Source organism: Merops nubicus, unplaced genomic scaffold (genome assembly GCF_000691845.1).
Source record: "Merops nubicus isolate BGI_N331 unplaced genomic scaffold, ASM69184v1 scaffold3838, whole genome shotgun sequence".
In the NCBI taxonomy this organism is placed as follows: domain Eukaryota; kingdom Metazoa; phylum Chordata; class Aves; order Coraciiformes; family Meropidae; genus Merops; species Merops nubicus.
The window spans coordinates 7,113-26,209 of NW_008623508.1; the positions used below are offsets into that span (position 1 = coordinate 7,113).

General features: G+C 35.8%; 1 protein-coding gene across 1 annotated transcript in view; it reads right to left on the bottom strand.

The window, feature by feature from the left end:
- Window positions 1-6,108: 6,108 nt before the first annotated feature.
- The window catches only part of PLXDC2 (plexin domain containing 2), a gene marked incomplete at both ends in the record, with an annotated part of 121,560 nt that continues 108,571 nt past the window's right edge, over window positions 6,109-19,097 (bottom strand). The window contains 3 exons of the mRNA XM_008945080.1: window positions 6,109-6,147; window positions 7,497-7,650; window positions 10,832-10,892. Coding sequence (XP_008943328.1) covers window positions 6,109-6,147; window positions 7,497-7,650; window positions 10,832-10,892 — 254 coding nt within the window. The remainder of the gene's footprint in view (window positions 6,148-7,496; window positions 7,651-10,831; window positions 10,893-19,097) is intronic.

Consider the following 19,097-nt stretch of genomic DNA (forward strand, 5'->3'; position numbering starts at 1 on the left):
ATAACATTTTCTAACTGGCTTAGAAAACCAAAGAAAAACTAAAGTGATATAAATTAGACTTCAATATAAGTTGAAGTGTCTAACCATAGTTGTTCTGGTTATGCTAAAGTGCTTTAAGATTATGCTTCTTTAAACAAATATGCTATATAATGCCTAATATGTTGTAAAAATGGCCTTCTGTGCTAGAGGCAGAAAGTGACATCCGCTTTCTAGGGGATATATTCCAGTGGTACTACTTTGGAAAACCTCTGCTATTATTTGATTGACTTTCTGCAAATTGGACTGGTGTTTTTTATATATTTTGTGATGACAGCTGTAGTAAGATAATGATAGTAAAATTGGCATGCAGTGGAGATGCAAGAAATTCTGGAAAACACACAATTGTTTTGTTCTAAGTAATATTTAAGCAAAACCAAAGTACTATAAAATGAATGAAAATAATATAATCAATGCCAATTGATAATGCTACCAATTTAAATGTCCTAATAATAAAGATTATTAATCCATGATGCTAGTTTTTAATTCAGAATGGATGAGTTCAGCACTTTGCATTTGCTTTAAAAAACATGCATGAATATGTTTTTTTCCTGTGTCTGATACACAACCAAGATGGGTCTATTTATATCAGAGGTTATTGCTTTTCCAAGCTTATGTTCTTGGCTTTGGAAGGCTCCATTTCAGTATGCTACCTGCCAGAAGACACTGATGTAGTCTTATACTGAACTTTGCTAAAGTCACAACATTTCCTTAATTCACAACATTTCCTGAGAAGGAAGAACTTGAATTACACTGGACATGTAATTCAAGGTTTTTTACAGCAATATACTATGGTTGATCCTCCACTTTTTCCTAGGAATAATGCTTTCCTATTCCTTTCAAACTTGCAGAAAGCAGTGAGCAGCATTTAGCAAATTGCTTGGGGTCTAAAGTTCAACTTTGATCATACTTTCATCAAACTGAAGAAAACAAGAGAGATCTTTAATATACCTTAAGATCTGTCTCTAGTGCTGAGAAGAAATTGCTGAGAAATTATAGAGAAGGAACATTCAGGGATAAACACAGAATAAAATGTGGAGATATATCGGCGTCTCCTACCTTGTAATATGCGGTGTGAACTACAATATACTGGAAGACTTGCTAACTTATTTGAGCTATAGTTTAATTTTTCCTTTTAGAATTTCCCCCACCTAAATATAAGAAAAAGGGTAAAAAACTCCAATAAACTCTGTTTAGAAAGCTTTTTCTGGTTTATTTGACAATCAAGGTGGCTAATAGTTCTTGAATCTACCTTTCTTCATATTCTTATCCTATTAATACATTTCTATGCATCACCACCTATTTTGCTTCCATCTGTGTTCTGATAATGTTCTCTTTTTAATTCTATTTCCACCATTATCGAAACTGTTCCAAAGCTGTTCCTTGATAAGAATTTTTTTATACAAGCACAGCATATATTACAGCATAGATGAAGTTAAATTTATGACAAGTTGTCTCCAAGAAAATTCTTGCTTGCCTGAAGTTGTGTGAACCTTACAATTTTAGGGGAACACCAGCAGTTTTGAGTAAGTGGAGCATACAGAAGTACACATATAATTACATAATTCATAACCTAAACTCAACAAGATTTTTGCAATAATGGCATAAACCTTAAATCCTCCCTTTTTCATGAAAGAAGAGTGGAAGAAGAGGTCTGAACCTTGGCCTGCCATGTCTCTGGACAAGAATGGAAACAGAATACATTAGCTAGGACACGCTGAAGAGAATTAATGTAAGGAAATCTTGGGTACCTACAAGTAAGATGTCTACTCCTAGCACATAATTTAGATTTTTCTCTGTAGCTGATAGAGATAGGCACCCCTATATAGTAACTTATCACACTTTGGGCACTTCTTTTAGGATGACATTAATGGCTCTCTTTTGCTTGTTGCTTGCTGCTGACTGTGAGAAAGGCCCAGAAGAGCTTGTGGCTTCCTGGTGAAGACCAGATGAGATAAAGCCTCTGGAAGGTCATTTCCTATGGCTAGGCCAAAGTATGATGACAAAATAAAGCCACATGCTGTGGCTCTTATCCTATACAAGGTCCACTTTAAACCATCTCTTAAACTACCACAAAGGTTAGCTTTAGCATTGTTTAATTCAATATATTTTACTTTAAAATTGGAGAAGATTCAGCTAATCTGTAGTGACTTGCTAACCTGAGTTAGGTGTTTTGGACTGTATGGACATAATCACTTTTTTTATGTTAAAAATATTTGTTTTCCCCTAAGGTTGGTTTGCCTCTGTTGAAATAGGTCTCATTTTCTAGATCATTTAAAAATTTGACATATTAGAAGGAAATTAGATTATTATCAGCAGGCATTAACTTGTGTTCAACATGTTGCAGCTGGAGTTCAGGGTACCCAAGAGAAACAGAGCTGAGCCTCCACTATAATTTGTCAAGAATCCCTATGGTAGGAAGAGTTCAGTCTGCAATTTTTAAGCAAAATTAAGAAGACAGATGATTAATGTGAGCTAGTTTCTGGGCATAGGGGACTATTAAAAAAAGATAAAACCAGTCTTGGGTAAACATATTATTTTTATATACACGTTACATACAGCATTCTTTTTTTTCAAAACTTGGGTCTACATTTTGGTCATTTCTTACCGAGTTTCCTAATCTTTTAAGCTTAAATTAAGATCTGTATAGCACTAATGTTAATTGTGTACATCACTAATGTTAGTATCTAGATCATCTTTGAAAAAAGTCCACCACAGAGTGAAAGCAGCAGGACACAGACATTTCCTAGAACTATATACGCTGGGATGGACTTGTTCACAAATAAATAATCTTTCTTCCTCAGGCAGATGTTTTCTGCATGGCTTTCCATTTTTGCAACAGTAAGTTCTGTACATCTTTTCACATTTCTTTGGAATTATAAAGGTGAAGGACTGAGACATACTCGTAACAATCAAATCATCACAACAAAGTATTTAAAAAGGTCAAGTAAAATGTTTAGATGTGCTGGCCAATGACCTAAATCACTCACCAAAGAGTTCACAACAAGAAAATAGTTCGTTACTATATAGCCACAGCCAATTGCTCACAATTTTAATGAAAAATTAGGCTTTGGAATTGTTTAGTCAGCTGTGTTGCAAGAAAACTGGAAAAAAACCCAACAGAATCTGCAATGAGTAACTAAAACATGTATTTTTAGTGCTGGACATATCTTAAAACTTGCAAAATGTTTGTTATTTTAAAGAGAATTAAGATTTAACAAAAATTGTGATAGTACGCCAGCTGTATTTTAAAATGGTTTAGGCACATATGTATTGGGCATCTGTCATGTGTCTGTCAAAAAAGATGTAAGGCAGAAGAAACAGAAACAAGCAAACTTGAAATGTATGTTAAAATTTGCCACAAAGGACTGTGGGTGAATTAAAGCACTAACTTGCAACTGATTTTCTCATAAAATTAAAAGGTCAAAGCAGTTTGACCTGAACCCAAAGCTTAATTTAAATTGAGTTGCTGATTTATAACATTTATTTTCAAAAGTTCCAGGCAGAGGTGAGATGTAGAATTTCTATGGAAACCTTTTGTTGTACCTAACAAGATATTGACTGCTATCATCCAAGGACACATCAAGGTATAGGCCGTCATTGATCCAATATAGCTTTGGTTTTCCATTATAAAAGGTTTCCTTTCATTAGAGTTTTAAAGGATCTAGTGTGAGAAAGTAAAGACCCTGTATTCGTGACCTGAAATAATCTACTCTTCATGAAAGGCTGACAAATCATAGAGAATCAAAGAACACGCCTGTGGCTGCAGGTTTTATCTGAGCCTAATCTAGGGGTCACTGGAAAATTCAATGCATAATTGAAGACTCATCAAAAAGAACTTCTCAGATTAAAAGCTACGTTTACTGTGTGAATGAGAAATCCCGGTGTGTTGCTTTGCTTCTGTGTTGTTTGAAGTCAGTTTCTTTTTTTTTTTTTTTAAATATCAAGAATAAAAGAAACAGCTCAAGGAAAATGAATAATCACATTAGGTGTTGGTTTGTCCTTCTAAAATGCAGCAGCTTTCTCCATGGAAATGGACTTTCTATATTTAAGTGATGCCACAAACTGTACCACCTCAGTATATGAAGTAGACCACAGGCATCCCCCACTTGTGCTAGTATTCAAGATTTTGTTTGCTTTCATGGGATTTTTCTTTTCAGATCTCATGTGCAGAGCAGACATGAAATGGGAGAGTGAAATGCTGACTGCTTTGACTTCTCTATTAATCTTTAAGAGCAGAGAAGCACTTTTCACAACAAAACAAAGAACAATTTTATTTTGGGAAGAATAAGAGAAAGAAAGGTTCAGGGACATCCTTGTAGACAGAATTCCTAGAAGTACCGCCCTGAGTTTACAGATGACTTTATTCCAAGGGATCATTTGTGTATCAAAGCCATGTCAAACAACACCACTGTCAATAAAAGGATATCTCAATGCCCAGCACAGCATGTGATCAGATACTCTGTGGTTAGTGACAGCAAAGTGACAGAGGAGTAACTGACAAGGAAGGGGATGGCAACTGCCTCCTATGGAGTGAGCAGATCTCTGATTTGAGGGAAGGAGAAAACAATGGCTGAATATTACAGAAAAACAAATTACAGGAAAACAGACCAAAATGCTATGTGGCTTCTGCTCAATGTGTTTTTTCAAAATGTGAGTAATTCTCTGTGAGGGCCCAGAGAGACCACTATGCTGCAGCTGTCCTGATGCACTGCAAGTGGGACTACACATAAACTCAGGATGAAACCTAAACTATGTTCTAGGTGAATCTGTATTCAGTCCAGTCTCTGATCTTGCCTCCTGGACCAACTTTGGATCTATGCTGAAGGTAGCCTGCCTCTAAAATCCTGTCCATGGGCGATGTTTCTTTGGATGGACCTTGAAGCTGTTACCTCTGGCCTCATCTCCTTTTGCTGATGACCAGACTCCCAGTTATGCACCTGGTTTATCACCTCACCTTCTCTAGGACTGCTGATGGGAGATGCTTTCTTTGGTCTTTGGCTGTGCTTTGGTCCTTTGCTGTGCCTAGCCTGCTCCCTCACAGCTCCCAGTCTTGTGTTGTTGACCTGGCTTCCTGCCTTGACCCTGAGCCTGCCTCACCACTGCAAACTCAAATGATGGTCACTAGATTGCAGCTGATCCCAGCTGCTGCCCTTGAGCTTCTGGATTCATGCTATGCCCTGCCTGTGCCAGCTGCCACACTTGTCTGCTGGTTCCTCTGCTGCTGAGGATAGCGTGGTGCTCCCTGCCCAGAGGAAAGGCAATCAAAGACAATAATATTCCCCTTTCTATCAATGGAAATATCATTATTTCAATTTGCTCAGCAAATCATCCTCCGCTTTGGTAGACCATTCTGAAGCCCTCAGAAATCAAACCAAATCTTTCACTCTTTCTCTCTACATCAGCAATGAATACAGACACAGCCTACATCTAATAACACAGTCCTATTCTAACTAACAGCAAAGTTCTCATCAGCTTCAAAAGGGAGAAGGAACTAATCTCAGGTCTTGGTCCTTGAACCCACAAAGAAGATGACAGAAGTAGCTCCTTGCAGAGCCTCATTTAACAAAGGCCTTTACAAGTAGGATAAAGTGATCTTATTAACTTGCACAGGGGATGTGCAAGGAGAAATACAGGATCTCTGCTAGTACAGAGACACAGATATAATATAGATATGTTTATTAACAAAATGTCATGTAAAAACTCACCACTATGAGTGAATTTATAGCAATATTATTTGGAACTAGCATCATATCTGCTCTTAATATACTTAATATTGTATTATTATAATATGGTTAATAACTGTGTTAATACAGTTTAAAATTTACATAACATGTCCATATTTGGAAGTTCATTAACTTTGCTCTTTTATTAAAGAGTAATAACGTTATAAATGTTTAACTTACTAAACAGTTGCTAAGCTTATTTGTCCTGCTGCTCTTCCACACAAATGTGGAAGGCAGAAGTCCATTGGGAGACTGGTAACTATTTCTACAATCTGATTTTGATAAATGTTCGGTGTGGTATAATTTGGCAAGCTACTGACATTGTTTACAGAAAATCATCTCTTACCTCTGTTATCTTTCAGGTGCAGTGCTATCTTGGTATCATCTACAAAGGAAATTCGAAGTTAGTTGTAGAAAAATGCATTTTTTCTAGGTCATGAGTGATTTTAGGAATGACTTTCCAATGTCAAGGAAATTCCACAATTAGAAAATTATTTGGTACTTAACTCAATGGGAATTAGATTGTGGTGTTCTTACTTACACTGAACAACACTTTACTTCCATACTACTAAAATAATGTTTATGAGAGTGTAAAGGAGGATTCAAAATACTGGTAAATAAGAGTCTGTCACATAACATAATTCATTTATGTTACATGTTCATACATATCTTGAGCATTCTACCACATTAAGAACTCTACGAAAAGATATATGACAACAAAATAAAACAATGACTTAGGTTCCTTTTAAGATTCATAAAAAAGTTTACCAGTTTTAAATCTTGTTTATTTCCATAGGTGTCTTCTTGTGAGCTTTAATGAACAAAATCACACAGAGCAATGCTGCTAATACTGAATAAATCCTGCACTAACAGTTTCTAGATTTCTTTTCGTGGAAACAAAACTAGTCTTTCTTATCAGTAGATTTTCATTCTGAAATGCCTTCAACTCATATTTTTTGTCACAGGCCACTTAAAAAATCTGCCTGTATCCAGTACCTTTTCTTGTATTAACATACAATTCCAACAGAAAACTTCTTTCCCCACCCCTCCAATAGATGCTATGTGATGAATCTGAGGTAGCTGTTCTGTCAAGCTGAATTTTGTCCAGAAGCCGGAGAGCAGGATTTCTCAGCCACAGAAAGGGAAGATTTAAGCATCCAGTGCAGCAAGGGTGAGAACTGACACATCACCACTTACCCAGTTAGTTCAGAAGCCTATAGAAACTATTTCAACAGTGAGCACTACATGAAAAGAACAGTGTCAACTGACTGAAAAAAAGTAAACAAACAAATTTCAAAGAGGCTTTTAATTTGGGTTATCTCTAATTTTCACCTGGCTAAATAGGATACCTAAAGGGATTAAAAATTGATGAAGTCTATGATGAGAGTTTCTTGACTAACTTTAGCAGGGCCCTCTTCTTCTACTATTTGAACAGGTTTTTGACTACGGCCTGATGGGCAAAGGAACAAGAAAAACAGAATAATCCCATATTCTCCAAAAATCTGCCTGGCTTGTCTGTGGTTCTCCAGCATCACTCACTCCTCCTCTTTGCACCTTACTGTTGCAAGAGTTGAGTTACTATTTAAAAGTTGTAGCAGATATTGCCTTGACTGCACTTCCCCACTCCTTCCACCGCCCCAAAGAGAAGTCCACAGGAACATACACATTAAAGGAAATACACTTCTTTTAGATTTGTAAAAGGCACTATAGAATAATGCAGTGTATACACTTCACCTTCTGTAGGCAGACTAGTTGGCAGGTGGGAAGTTATGAATCCTTTGGTAGTTGTTAAAACTCTGAACTTTGTGGTGGTTGGCAGAAAAGTGGTGGAAGAGTATGGAGGCGTTTCAGTTGTGTCTATATTCTTCTCACAAATCTTATCTTTTGACTGTTGGGAAACAACAAAAACAAAGAACAGAAAATTGATTCTCAGTGGACACAGTTATTGAATGAAGAATTTAAGCATGAAAATGCTGTCAGGATAAAAAGAATGAAAATGGAAACACTAAGTCAAGGAATTTCAAGAGCTTTTTCTTTGAAGTGCTCGACACAGCAATATATATTTTCCATTTAGCTACCAAAGTTACAACTCTCAGTTGCTAACAACAAAACTTCAAAGTCATCCCTGAATATCAAACATCTCATTTCCCCAAATCAGACTTTAACATCTAAGACTATCTTTCAAATTTTCACTATTCTGTTGTGAATACTCCCTGCCACTGTGTGGGTGCCACAGCACATGCTAAAAAAGATAGTGGGAATTAAATTGTAGCTCTTCATAGTGAAAAATGTGTATTTAACTAGAAGCATTTAATTGGGCTTTACATGTGTTATCACAGAAGAGTAAGTAATATATTTATAAGATGTGTGCATGTATTCAGCCTATAGAATATTTATATACCACACTATAGAGCAACACATTCACTATATGGCTATTAATTCTACATAATATTAAATTTTTGTGTATTATATGTGTATATAACAATTATTATATAAAATATAAACTATTAAATGTAATAGACATAAAATGATTATATTATAGTATAGTATATTAGTACACCATAAATAATATTTGCCATTATATAATATTTTAACTTTTATTTTTGTAAGTAAATATTTTGATATAAAACTTCAGTCTTTAAAAAAAAAAATTCCTGGACACTTCTAAAATTCTGCATGAGTAATGCATATTTTCTTTTACAGATCACACAGGTTTCCAGGAAAATACATCCAATTAACTCTCTGCAAATACGGGATCTTCCTGTAATTCATACTGTGCCCATTCATTTTCATGAGAACTAGAATCCTGCAAAGGCTGTTCATTTTACTGAAATCTGTCTCTCCATATGAAGTGGATGTTGTCTTTCTTTTAATACGTATCAGTGTTTTATTGTCTTTTGTTTTACCAGAAACATTATATTACATTAAAAATGTATCAGTACCTGCAGTATAGTTATTCTTTACATTTCTTCATTTTTTAGCTTGAAAGCCAATGTTAATTTCACTGATGCAATTTAATTAAATTTTAGCAAATCTATATTACAAAGAAGAAAACATGACTATGAAAATCCTTATTATTCATACTCTTGAAGGAATGCATCTAAAATTAACCTCTGTGTGCTAATTACTGATCCTTCATTGAACTCCAGCAGCCAGTTCAAGCATCATCCTGGAAAATGTTAACTTAGACATTGCTTCTACTCCAGAGAGCCTGAAAGCTGGACTGTGAGCAGCAATCAAGTAGCCTGAAATAACGTAGCTCAAACTATTGGTTTCTCAGATACACTTAGTAGATCAACAATTTCCTCTCAGATCATGTACTAGGCCTTGGATCACTAGTTGTGTTGAAACAAGAAGGGAGAAACAGAATAGGATGCTACTGTCCTGCAGAGAGCAGTTTTTGGATAACTTCATCTACAGGCACAAATGAGTCCTAGCTGACTATAATCTGGATTAAAGCAAGACAAACATTGTACACTATAGAAACACATTCTTCCAGTAACTTTTATTTTATGGTCTTGAAGAGGTTGTCCTCCACAAACAATAACTATCACAAAAATGCCATTCTTAAATCAACAGATAATAAAATGTGAAGATGAAGGTTCAACGCCATGTAACAGCAGTATGAAGGATGCAGTTATTTTGCAACTACAGTTCTAAGAAAAATAAATTACTCCTTCAGACTAGAATTATATAATTACTACTCTTTGCTTCTACTGAGAATAAAACAGAATGTGTGTTTTTCTAATTAGACACTTGGGGCTACATTTTGCCCTCAGTTTCACCTGACATTACACTCCAGAACGGCTACGCTGCTAAAACTTATGACAGAATTTGGCCCTTTCTGCCAAAATGGAAAAAAAAAAAATTAATTTTTTAAATTTTTTTTTATATGGTTACCAGGAGATTAAAAAGTGTCATAAATTAATTTGTTCCTATTATCACAATCACAAAAACCTTCTAAAGGGAGGACACTGGGAAAGAAACACATTTATATATATGTCTTGATCTTCTCTAGTCCAGCAGTAACCTGTATATCTGAATACCTTTTTTAGAGGAGACATATGGTCTCTGTTTGACAGTCCACCACTACCATAGGCAGATAGCTTTCTTGTTCTCTCACTGCTTCTCCATGTAAGAAAATCCAAAGGCCTTGTAGTGGTCTTATTTTTTTGTGTTTTTAAAAACATTCTTCAAATTCATCTGTGTAATTTCTTCAGTACTAAATGATTTGGCCAGATTTCATAATCAAAACACAATGCCCACGTCTTTTGCTGACTGCATGCCCCAGTAGGAAGGGTGAGCCCATTAGCAGTGTCCATACAGGAAAGACTTTATCATCCCATTCCAGAATATTTACACACATAATCCTCCTCCTGTCCTGGTCTTGGTCCTGCCCTGCCATCACTGGGAACTCCACTTGTAGTGGACAGTCAGGAAACCATACATAGCAAATCAAGCACATAAGTAAACATCCCCCACCCACTGCAAGCAGAACCAGCTTTTAACACTAGAGGCAGGACATCCGATAGTGATTTCCTAATTGGTTTTCACTCAATTTTGGCCAGGCCTTGAGAGCAAACCAAGAGGAATCTCTCTCTTGCCTGGTTGTGGGCATCATCCATATGTCAACCTTGACTCAGGGTTTGGGGTTTAGATCCCAGCACTTCACCATGCTTCACTTGAGACTGCTCGAACAGAGGGTTTTCTGAGACAGGGAACATCATCATTTCTTCCTCTTTTCTGGCAAGAGTCAGAGATTTAAGAGAAAAACTCTGCAGGGACACAGTTTTGTGGCAAACTTTCTGTTACTTTTATTTCTTATCCAGAATGTCTTCTCAGAGATAAAATTTTTACTTTGTGTCCATTTTATTCCCTCAAATGGGGAATGAAATTGCTCAGCCTATTTTCCTTTATTATGCCTTACAGCATTTCTACTGAATGATAAAGATAAATACAGCATGTCTTTGGCCTTGAAACCATGTTGCATAATCTGAAGAATTTAATCAAAAGCATCATAAGTATATAAATGTCCTCTGATGGTTTGAGGATGTAAACTACTCACATACCTCTTCAGGGCAGCCACTGTCTACCCAGTCTTGACGGTGACGGTCAAATCCACTGGAGCATCTTTAGATGACGAAATCGATGTAAGACGTCCAGATGGAAATAGGAGGAAAACAAAACCAAGAAAGGAATGCAAAAGAAAAGAAGAGAATGACAGAGAATAAGTAAATTATGTGATTAAAAAGAAAAAATCTGTATCATTGATGTGGGATTACTTTCATTCAAGAGGCTGTTGCCTGCAATATGAGGCAACCATTTCATCCACTTCAATGAAACGTGTTTCAATGAATGAGATTTCTTTTTTTTTTTTTTTTTTTTTAAATATTTATAGTATTTAAATAGGAGTGTCTTCCACTGGATAATCATTCTTAAGACTGCACTGAGATGTAGCAATTTTATGTTTGATATCATCCATATGGTTGAAAATAGGTTTAATGATTTCTGCCCAGAATTCTTAGACAGGAAAATTTAATCCCACAAAGGATGTAGTGAACCAGACATTGCTTTTATCAGACAGGGAGATCTGAGACATCAAGATACACACATAACAATGCAATCAATGTTCACGGATTTAGACAGCAGCTCCTCTGAACAGCCTTCATCACAATTACAGAATACTGTGCAGCTGTTTCTGCCTCCTCCCTAGCTGCAGAAAACTTAAGTTGCACACATTTCTTATCAAATTAGGTGAGATAAATAACATGCTTGCAATATCCTTCCTCATTTGCAATAGGCAGCAAAGAAATTTTAAAGCAAGTTGTAATATTTTAATATAATGACTTCCCTGGCAATCCTCCTCTCACAAGGATGTTATCAGTGTTTATACAGTAACTTAGGGTTTCCTAGATAACGAGTAGCATTACAGACAGAAAGCATTATTAAAACAGCAAGCAAATAAATAAACCATGATGTCTGACTCTGAAAGATTCTCCCCTGCTAGGGTTTTTTGAATTTGTTTTGTGTTTTGGTTTTTTGCATTCATTTCCTGTAGAGTTTTGTTATGAGGCAGAATGACGTCGTTTGGCACTTATGGTCATAACTTACTTGACTGTACAGCAAATAACTTCCTCATTGTCTTTTAATAAGACTAGGCAAGCAAATAAAGCCACTGTTATGGATAGGTGTTTTTATGGGGTAATTTTTTGCTCTCCGTGAACAGAAAGATGCCAAGACCTGGCAAGTACTACTGTACTTCAACAGAGGTAAACAGGTGCACTTGGAAGAATGGAACAGTAGAATCATTTTTATAGTAGAAGATGATATTACGAGAGGATGTAAACAACGCTAACAAACAACACAGCTGGGATAATAAACTTCTCTATATAATTATTCTGAGCAGAATCTGCAACGTATTTGACAAAAGATTTGTTGACTCTCTTGTACTTGCAGATCCACATTCCTCCATTTGCTATGTTACTAAATAACCCAAAACACTCCAACTCTTACAGGTGTCAATTATCACTGACTCTATAAAAAACTTAATTTTCCAAAAACCTACTGCAGTGAAGAAAAAAGATGTCCAAACTAGAAATGTATTTTAGAGGAATACAGAGAACTAGTTCCCAGTGCATGGGAGTAAAGGTCCCCATAAAGACTTTTTCTTCTTGCTGAAAGGTGAGTGAATCAGTGCTATGCTGGGAGCTCAGTGCTGCCTCCCCATCTTTTGGGTGTTCTATCTCCATAAATGTTTGAGAGAACAAGTAGGACCCTGGTAAGCAGAAAGAAATGATGACATGACATTCCAGATATGAATAAAACATATTTTTTTTTCTGAAGTCTCAGTCTCTCTTACTTTTCCCTAAAGTTTGAAAACTTCATTAGCAACTTCTGTGCCCATCCTGAAGGAGAACTGGACTAATTTTCAGTTGTACTTAATATCCACAACACATTACATTTCAGTCGTACTCTTCTGGCTATATGCTAACATCTTTGAGGATACTCTCTGTATGTCTGAAAATCAAGCTCAATGTTTAGATGTGACATCAAGCCACTCCATAATTCCTACAATAAAGGTAATTACTGCAGTTACATACCCAGGCTAATTCAAACCAAATTGTTCTTAGACCTGGTATGGATTAATGATCTTTTATCTTATATTTTATCTTGTATCAAAATGCTGTCAAATTTAAAGCTTTGAATATTAAATGAATAAAAGCTAATCCTAGGTGCACTCATTTGTGGTTCTGAAGTCTTTTCTGACAAACTACTGAAACATGGTGGCAAGTAACCTGGCTGGGGTTGATTTTCCCCAGGAATTAACAGATAACCAAAAGTTAAATACAACATGCAAAGGCTTGGAACAGCTCTTTCATACATCTAAGACACTATTCAGATGACTCTGCCTTAAAGAAAAATACACTTCACCCTGGACGCTGTTGATTTAACGTTTTCTGTTGATGCAATGGCAAGTCCAAACAATATTATCAGAAAGCAGCTTTATCAGGCACTAGACAGGCTTCAAGCAAACCTGTTTGTGAATTTGCTTTGAGGTACATGTCAATGAGATGTAAGCCAGAGTGTGTACTATCATTGCTGCATCATAGCAGATGCTATCATTGTTCCATCACTGAGTTAGAATTCTGGGAACTGCCACTTCAATGCACTATCCACTCTGCATTTTTAAGACCGTCATCTAGTAGCATGGTGACAATTCCCTGTTGCCACTAAAACACTGGAGCAGATTTGATTAGGTATGCCATTTATGCCATCTGTCATCATGGTCATTTTATAACAACTTCAATTTCAATGACCAAAATCACCTCCTAGCAAAGCAATAACAATGTTCTAGGAAATGAGAATAGGGACATTCATGAAATGTAAGGAATTCCAAGATTTGTGTGCAACTCAGGAGTATTGGTTCAGGGAGCAAAGAGAGAATTAAATTCTCTGCATTTATAGCAATGATAATGTAGTATAACTAATACACTTGAGTCTGGGTAACATGAAAGATGTCAGAATCCTTTCAGTGAACTGTACATAAGCAGAAAGGAGATGGAGATGCCATCAGATATACCAGATGCTATTTACCTCTATTTGGCAGGGAATATTTAAATGACAAGAAGTGTTCATTCAGTGCACGAATTGAAATGCTTTGCTGCTTCTCTTTTAAGAGAGTTTAATGAGGATTAATGATAATAATAAATCAGATGCCCTGTTTACAGAAAATTCATCAAGGTTTAAACTGTAAAAGCTAAAAACATAATGGAAAGTTATTGAGATGGAAAGGGACAAAGTCTGGAAAAATCTATTCACCAGGTCAAGCTGGTTTAAAACAATAAAGAACATTAAAATGCACAACACGTGTCCTGTAAACTAACTATTCCCTAGCTTGTTTTGTTGTTTTGTTTTTGTTTATTTGTTTTTCCAGGATATCTGTAACAGCATATGAAGAATTAATTTCTGGGAACTGAAGGGCATTTCAGAAATCTGACATGATTTCTTAAATACCATGTAATTACTCAGCTTAGTTAAAATCTTTACTAATTCCTCTAAAAGGTTAACCTGAAAAAATAAATAGAAAATTGAACAGACAGAACCCTTTTCTCCCTTTCACCACTAAGGAAGGCCCATCACATTAGGAAAAGATTAAGACACTTGCTAGGTGTTTTGAATTACTAAAAAAGGAATTAAATCATCTTAAGGTGGAATTTCTTTCCAAGCTGAGATAGGAAGTAAAATATAAAAACAAATATGTGTGCATAAAAGTTATATTTTAAAAAATAAAAATACTGGAATTCTTGAACTTTCTTTTCTCTTCAGCTGAAAAAAAACCCTAACTAGAGAGCAATTTTTGGAGGAAGAAACCCACTACCTTTGTGCTCAGTCTGGCATTGCCTTCCTTTAGCACAGAACAGGCTGCATGTTGGTTCCCCCGTCCTTTGAATATCACTTTCTTGTCACACTGTGCTGTCTGGGAAAAGACTGCATTTGCCTCCCTTTGTTATTTTCCACTTTCCCTCATCACAAATGCAGAACTTTATCACAGATTGAAGCATTTATAAAGTTTATATGAAGTGTCACTGTGAGTGACTAGTATGAATTTATAAGGTATTTGAAAGGTATTTGTACTTATTATTTAGCTCAATACACCTAATCATATATCTGAATTCAAGCATAAATGTGTTGTCTCTATGTATCCTTTACTAAAATATATTGCTTATTTAAACTATACTTGAGAATAGGATGACAATTTGAATTATTGGATGAGGATTTGCTCCCACCTTGCTGTTATACAGTAAGAATACCTAAGAAGATTTACCTAACACAAGGATTTTAAACATACAGCACTACAAACAGTCTGTACTATTTTAACGCTTATGAAAAATTCAAATATTATTACTGAGGTATACTTAATACTTGATGCAGCCTATCTGTGTCTGCAGCACTGAAATCCACCATTGTCTTAACATTTCATAGTTCACAAAATTTCCAACATTCAAATGATGATAAGGAGGATCAGAGAGAGGCAAAAATTTCAGCAGGCAATCTTCATCCTGATGATGGTTCCACAATTTTATGTCACAGAAGGTTTGGAAAAAATACAGCTACATGATGTGTAAAGTATTTGTGCAATATCATGTAAACAGAGAAGTGAAAAGATGTTTAAAAATGGCTGTTATTTTTCAGTGAAAGAGACTGAACAGGAGTAAGACTGGGTATTTATAACTCCGACGCAACATGTGAATAGGCATTAGGAAATACAGACTTCTACAGGGAATTCTTGCTATTGGAAGAGCCTGAGAATAAAAGTGGGCCAAAAGAAGTAAGTTTTATTTCCAATTCAACTGGAAAGAAAGGAGAAAATCCTAGTTAAAGTGAGAATTACCAGAGTTCTGATTAAAGAATAGGAGGATATTTTCTATAATCTTAATGTCAGTTATAACGACAAAGGAAACATGCTGAAAAAGCAGAAAGAATAAAAAAGAAACTTTTGCTAAAGGCTCTGCTTTGAATAACCAGAAGGTAAAAGGAAGTGTAAGAGGAAGACCCTAGAGTAAAATTTATGAGATTATGGTATCAGAATTTCCACCAGAGTGAGCAAAAATAATAGCAATCAAACTTGTTCTCTTTGAAGGAGCCATGCTGAAATTAGTCTCTGATACTAGATTATATACTCTGCTGGCTTTCACTGCATTTATACCTGCACAAAGCACGTATAAAGAGGTAACAGCAGCATCATTTAGCAGAAAACTTTGTTCTGTTGGCACTGGTACCTGTTTTGCACATAAGAAATTACTCATGGTTCAAGGCAAAGAGCTCTGAAGCACTACTGGGTGTAATTCACAATCTCATTGACAATCCTGACTAGAACATTTAACCCTCTTTCTTGCCTTTACATGATTGTCAGAAGTATTTTCTATTTCTGAGTATTCAAAATAGTCTCTTCAATTTTAAGGTGGATGCTCCCATGATTTCACACTTTTTTCGCCAACATTACAGGTTACATTTCCTTCTAGTTATATAAGTTAAAGGGAGTGGCCAGCTGTATTTTGAAATTGCTTCATAATGCTTTACACTGATTCAGAAGTACAGTTAGCCTCACATACCCATTGTTTCCTGTCATTTTTAAAATAAAAATATGAAGGTCACTTTTGGAGAAAATATTTCCCTTTCCAGTTTAGAGATAAGGAAATACAGCATAGGAGACATGAAATGATTAATCTGAGATAACGCTGAATTCTATAACAGAACCTAGAGTTAAGCCCAGATTTTCTGAAAACCAGATGAGCATACACTGATTCACAGCTCCTATACTTCCCATAATACTCCCAGACACGTGAAATGAACTGGGAAAGATATTGAAAAACGTCAAGTCTCAGATGGCATGCACCAAGACACAGATCTCATTCACACATGGGCCCAGCTCCCTTTTTTATTTATATACTTTTACTGGGATTTTGCTCCTTTATAAAAAAAAAAAACAAAAACAAAACACCACCACTGATAACACTAACAAGTAGTAGAGTCCTTGGGACAGGATGAATGTGGCCTGGTACCTAGAGATAGCATGAAATAGGGCTGTTCACCTTTCTGTTATCACACATAAGTCCCCAGTAATCATTAAATACATAACCTGGCTGTTTCAGTACTAGTGGGGATCAGCATTTGAGCTGCTAGAAAGAGAAGTACAGACATATTTTGGCTGGACTAGATTACTGCTCTTGTTTTATGTTATTCACAATGCAGGAGCTATGACAGGAGAAGGAGGCATAATGTGCTAAACCGACTCTACCTAAGTCAGTGCTCATATGCTTACAATGGTACGCCAACAAAACTGGATAGAATTCTGCACAAACATCATACAGAGTTTTGAAACTGCATATTCATACCACCGCATTTGTGGAAAATATGGATGAATTAGGGTTAAGAAAAATACCTGCTATAAAGGGTCAGTGAACACTTTAACTGGAAAGCAGAAGAAAAGAAGGACATGAATCATCCTATAATTGGTTACAGTCAAAGGAACTTAAAGTTCAGCAAGTTGTTTCCCAGAGTAGTACTCCACTTGCATATAATTTTTTATGTAAAAGTGAATAAAATTCTGAAGTCAACATTCAGCAAGAACAGTCTACAAAACAGTTTACCAAAGAACTACAGAACAGTTTGGGTTCATCAATTTTTTCATTATTTGTACATGTTAATATTTGTTGTGATACCCAATGGGAAGCAAGTAGCTTCATTAATGCTATATGATAATGCAGGTATTGGAAGAGTTAATAGGCCCAAATAGAGGGGCACTAAAGACGTGATGGTGCACAGAAAAGCCTTGATATTTAGGAAGAATACTGAGAAAACTTCCTCTATTTCCCTGAAATTTGGAATATAAATATTATAGAGTCCCCACTGTTTCGGTAACTGGAAAGACTGATAAAATATATATGCGTTAGAGAACAAGCAGACTACATTGAGAAATTGAACAGTTTGCCTTAGCAAGTCTTAATCTCAGATTATCCAAATTTTATGAAGAGACATGTGGATTTCAGATCTATTGAAATAAAACTTTCTGGCAACATTACAGAGGATTATGTGTATATAAATATGCAAATTCTTAAATATCATGCTAAGAAAAAGAGACTTTTCATTTATGGCCCTTCCTTAAAGAGTGATCTATAGGAGGCCATAAACCAATTATGATTTCAGTGATGCTCAAGTTATATTGATGAGAACAGCCGTAAAATGTTAGCAGTTTTGGAAGGCACTTAAGACTACTGTGATAATCCTGGCTGTTTCTATACTAGTAAAATAAACATACCAGAAATGTTATTTGGCACTGAAGACTGCTAGCAAAGAATGGTCTATGCCTGAGTACACTCTCCCAACCTTGAAAAGAAGGAGGCTGCACATAAACTGCTAACTGGGAATAATTCCTGGAACAGCCCAACTCCTGCACCATGCCTGGGAACTGTTCTGGAGAGCGCTCCCAGACATGGATTGAAATCTCATTAGGCAACATCATAACTATTTAATGGCATAGACAATAATTTTTCAATGCCTAGGAAGATTCCCAGTCTCTGTTTAATTCGCAAGTAATTCTATGTCAGAAAATACTGGTATGGGAAGTTGAACTACAGCTGTACAAGTGGTTGGTTTATAGGACCACTGAACTGACTATTAAACAAATCTGACTGAGGCTGCCATTCTGGATTGTTTTTCAGTGCAACATAAAAAGTAAAGAAAAAGAAAAATTGATGTAGTGCACAAACTTTCCATTAAAAATATTGCCTAATTCCATTAAAAAACACTTGATTTATTTAATTCCTAGTTTTATTTATTTCCCTTGTAATGAAAGCAGAGAAAATTAAAAGTGATAGTCACAAAATGGATGGGAGACCGATTTCTCCATAGTAATGCAGTGGGTTGGACACTTAAATGAAGGGAAGAAAACTAATGCTTCCACAAAAGTACATTAACGTTCATTCTATAAAGTACCCTAAAGTCAGGTGTGATAACCTGGGCTGCCTGTCTTTGCAGTCATGTCCTGAATTTCTGACTTGAACTTTGAGGTTTTCTGAAATACTTTCTCAGTTTGCTTCTGTTCTTTCACTTATTATAAACACATGGAATAAGGAAAGAAAGGGACAGTTCAGAGAATTATTATCTAGCCAAACAATATAGGATACAATGGGGAAGTGGTATGTGCATTCCATAATATAGCTTTATGAACATTCAAATATTTGATAAAAAATACACAGCAACTCACTTCTCAGAGCATACCATTTTCCGACGTCAAGGAAGGAATCAAGAACTATAAATTAATCTCAGACATGA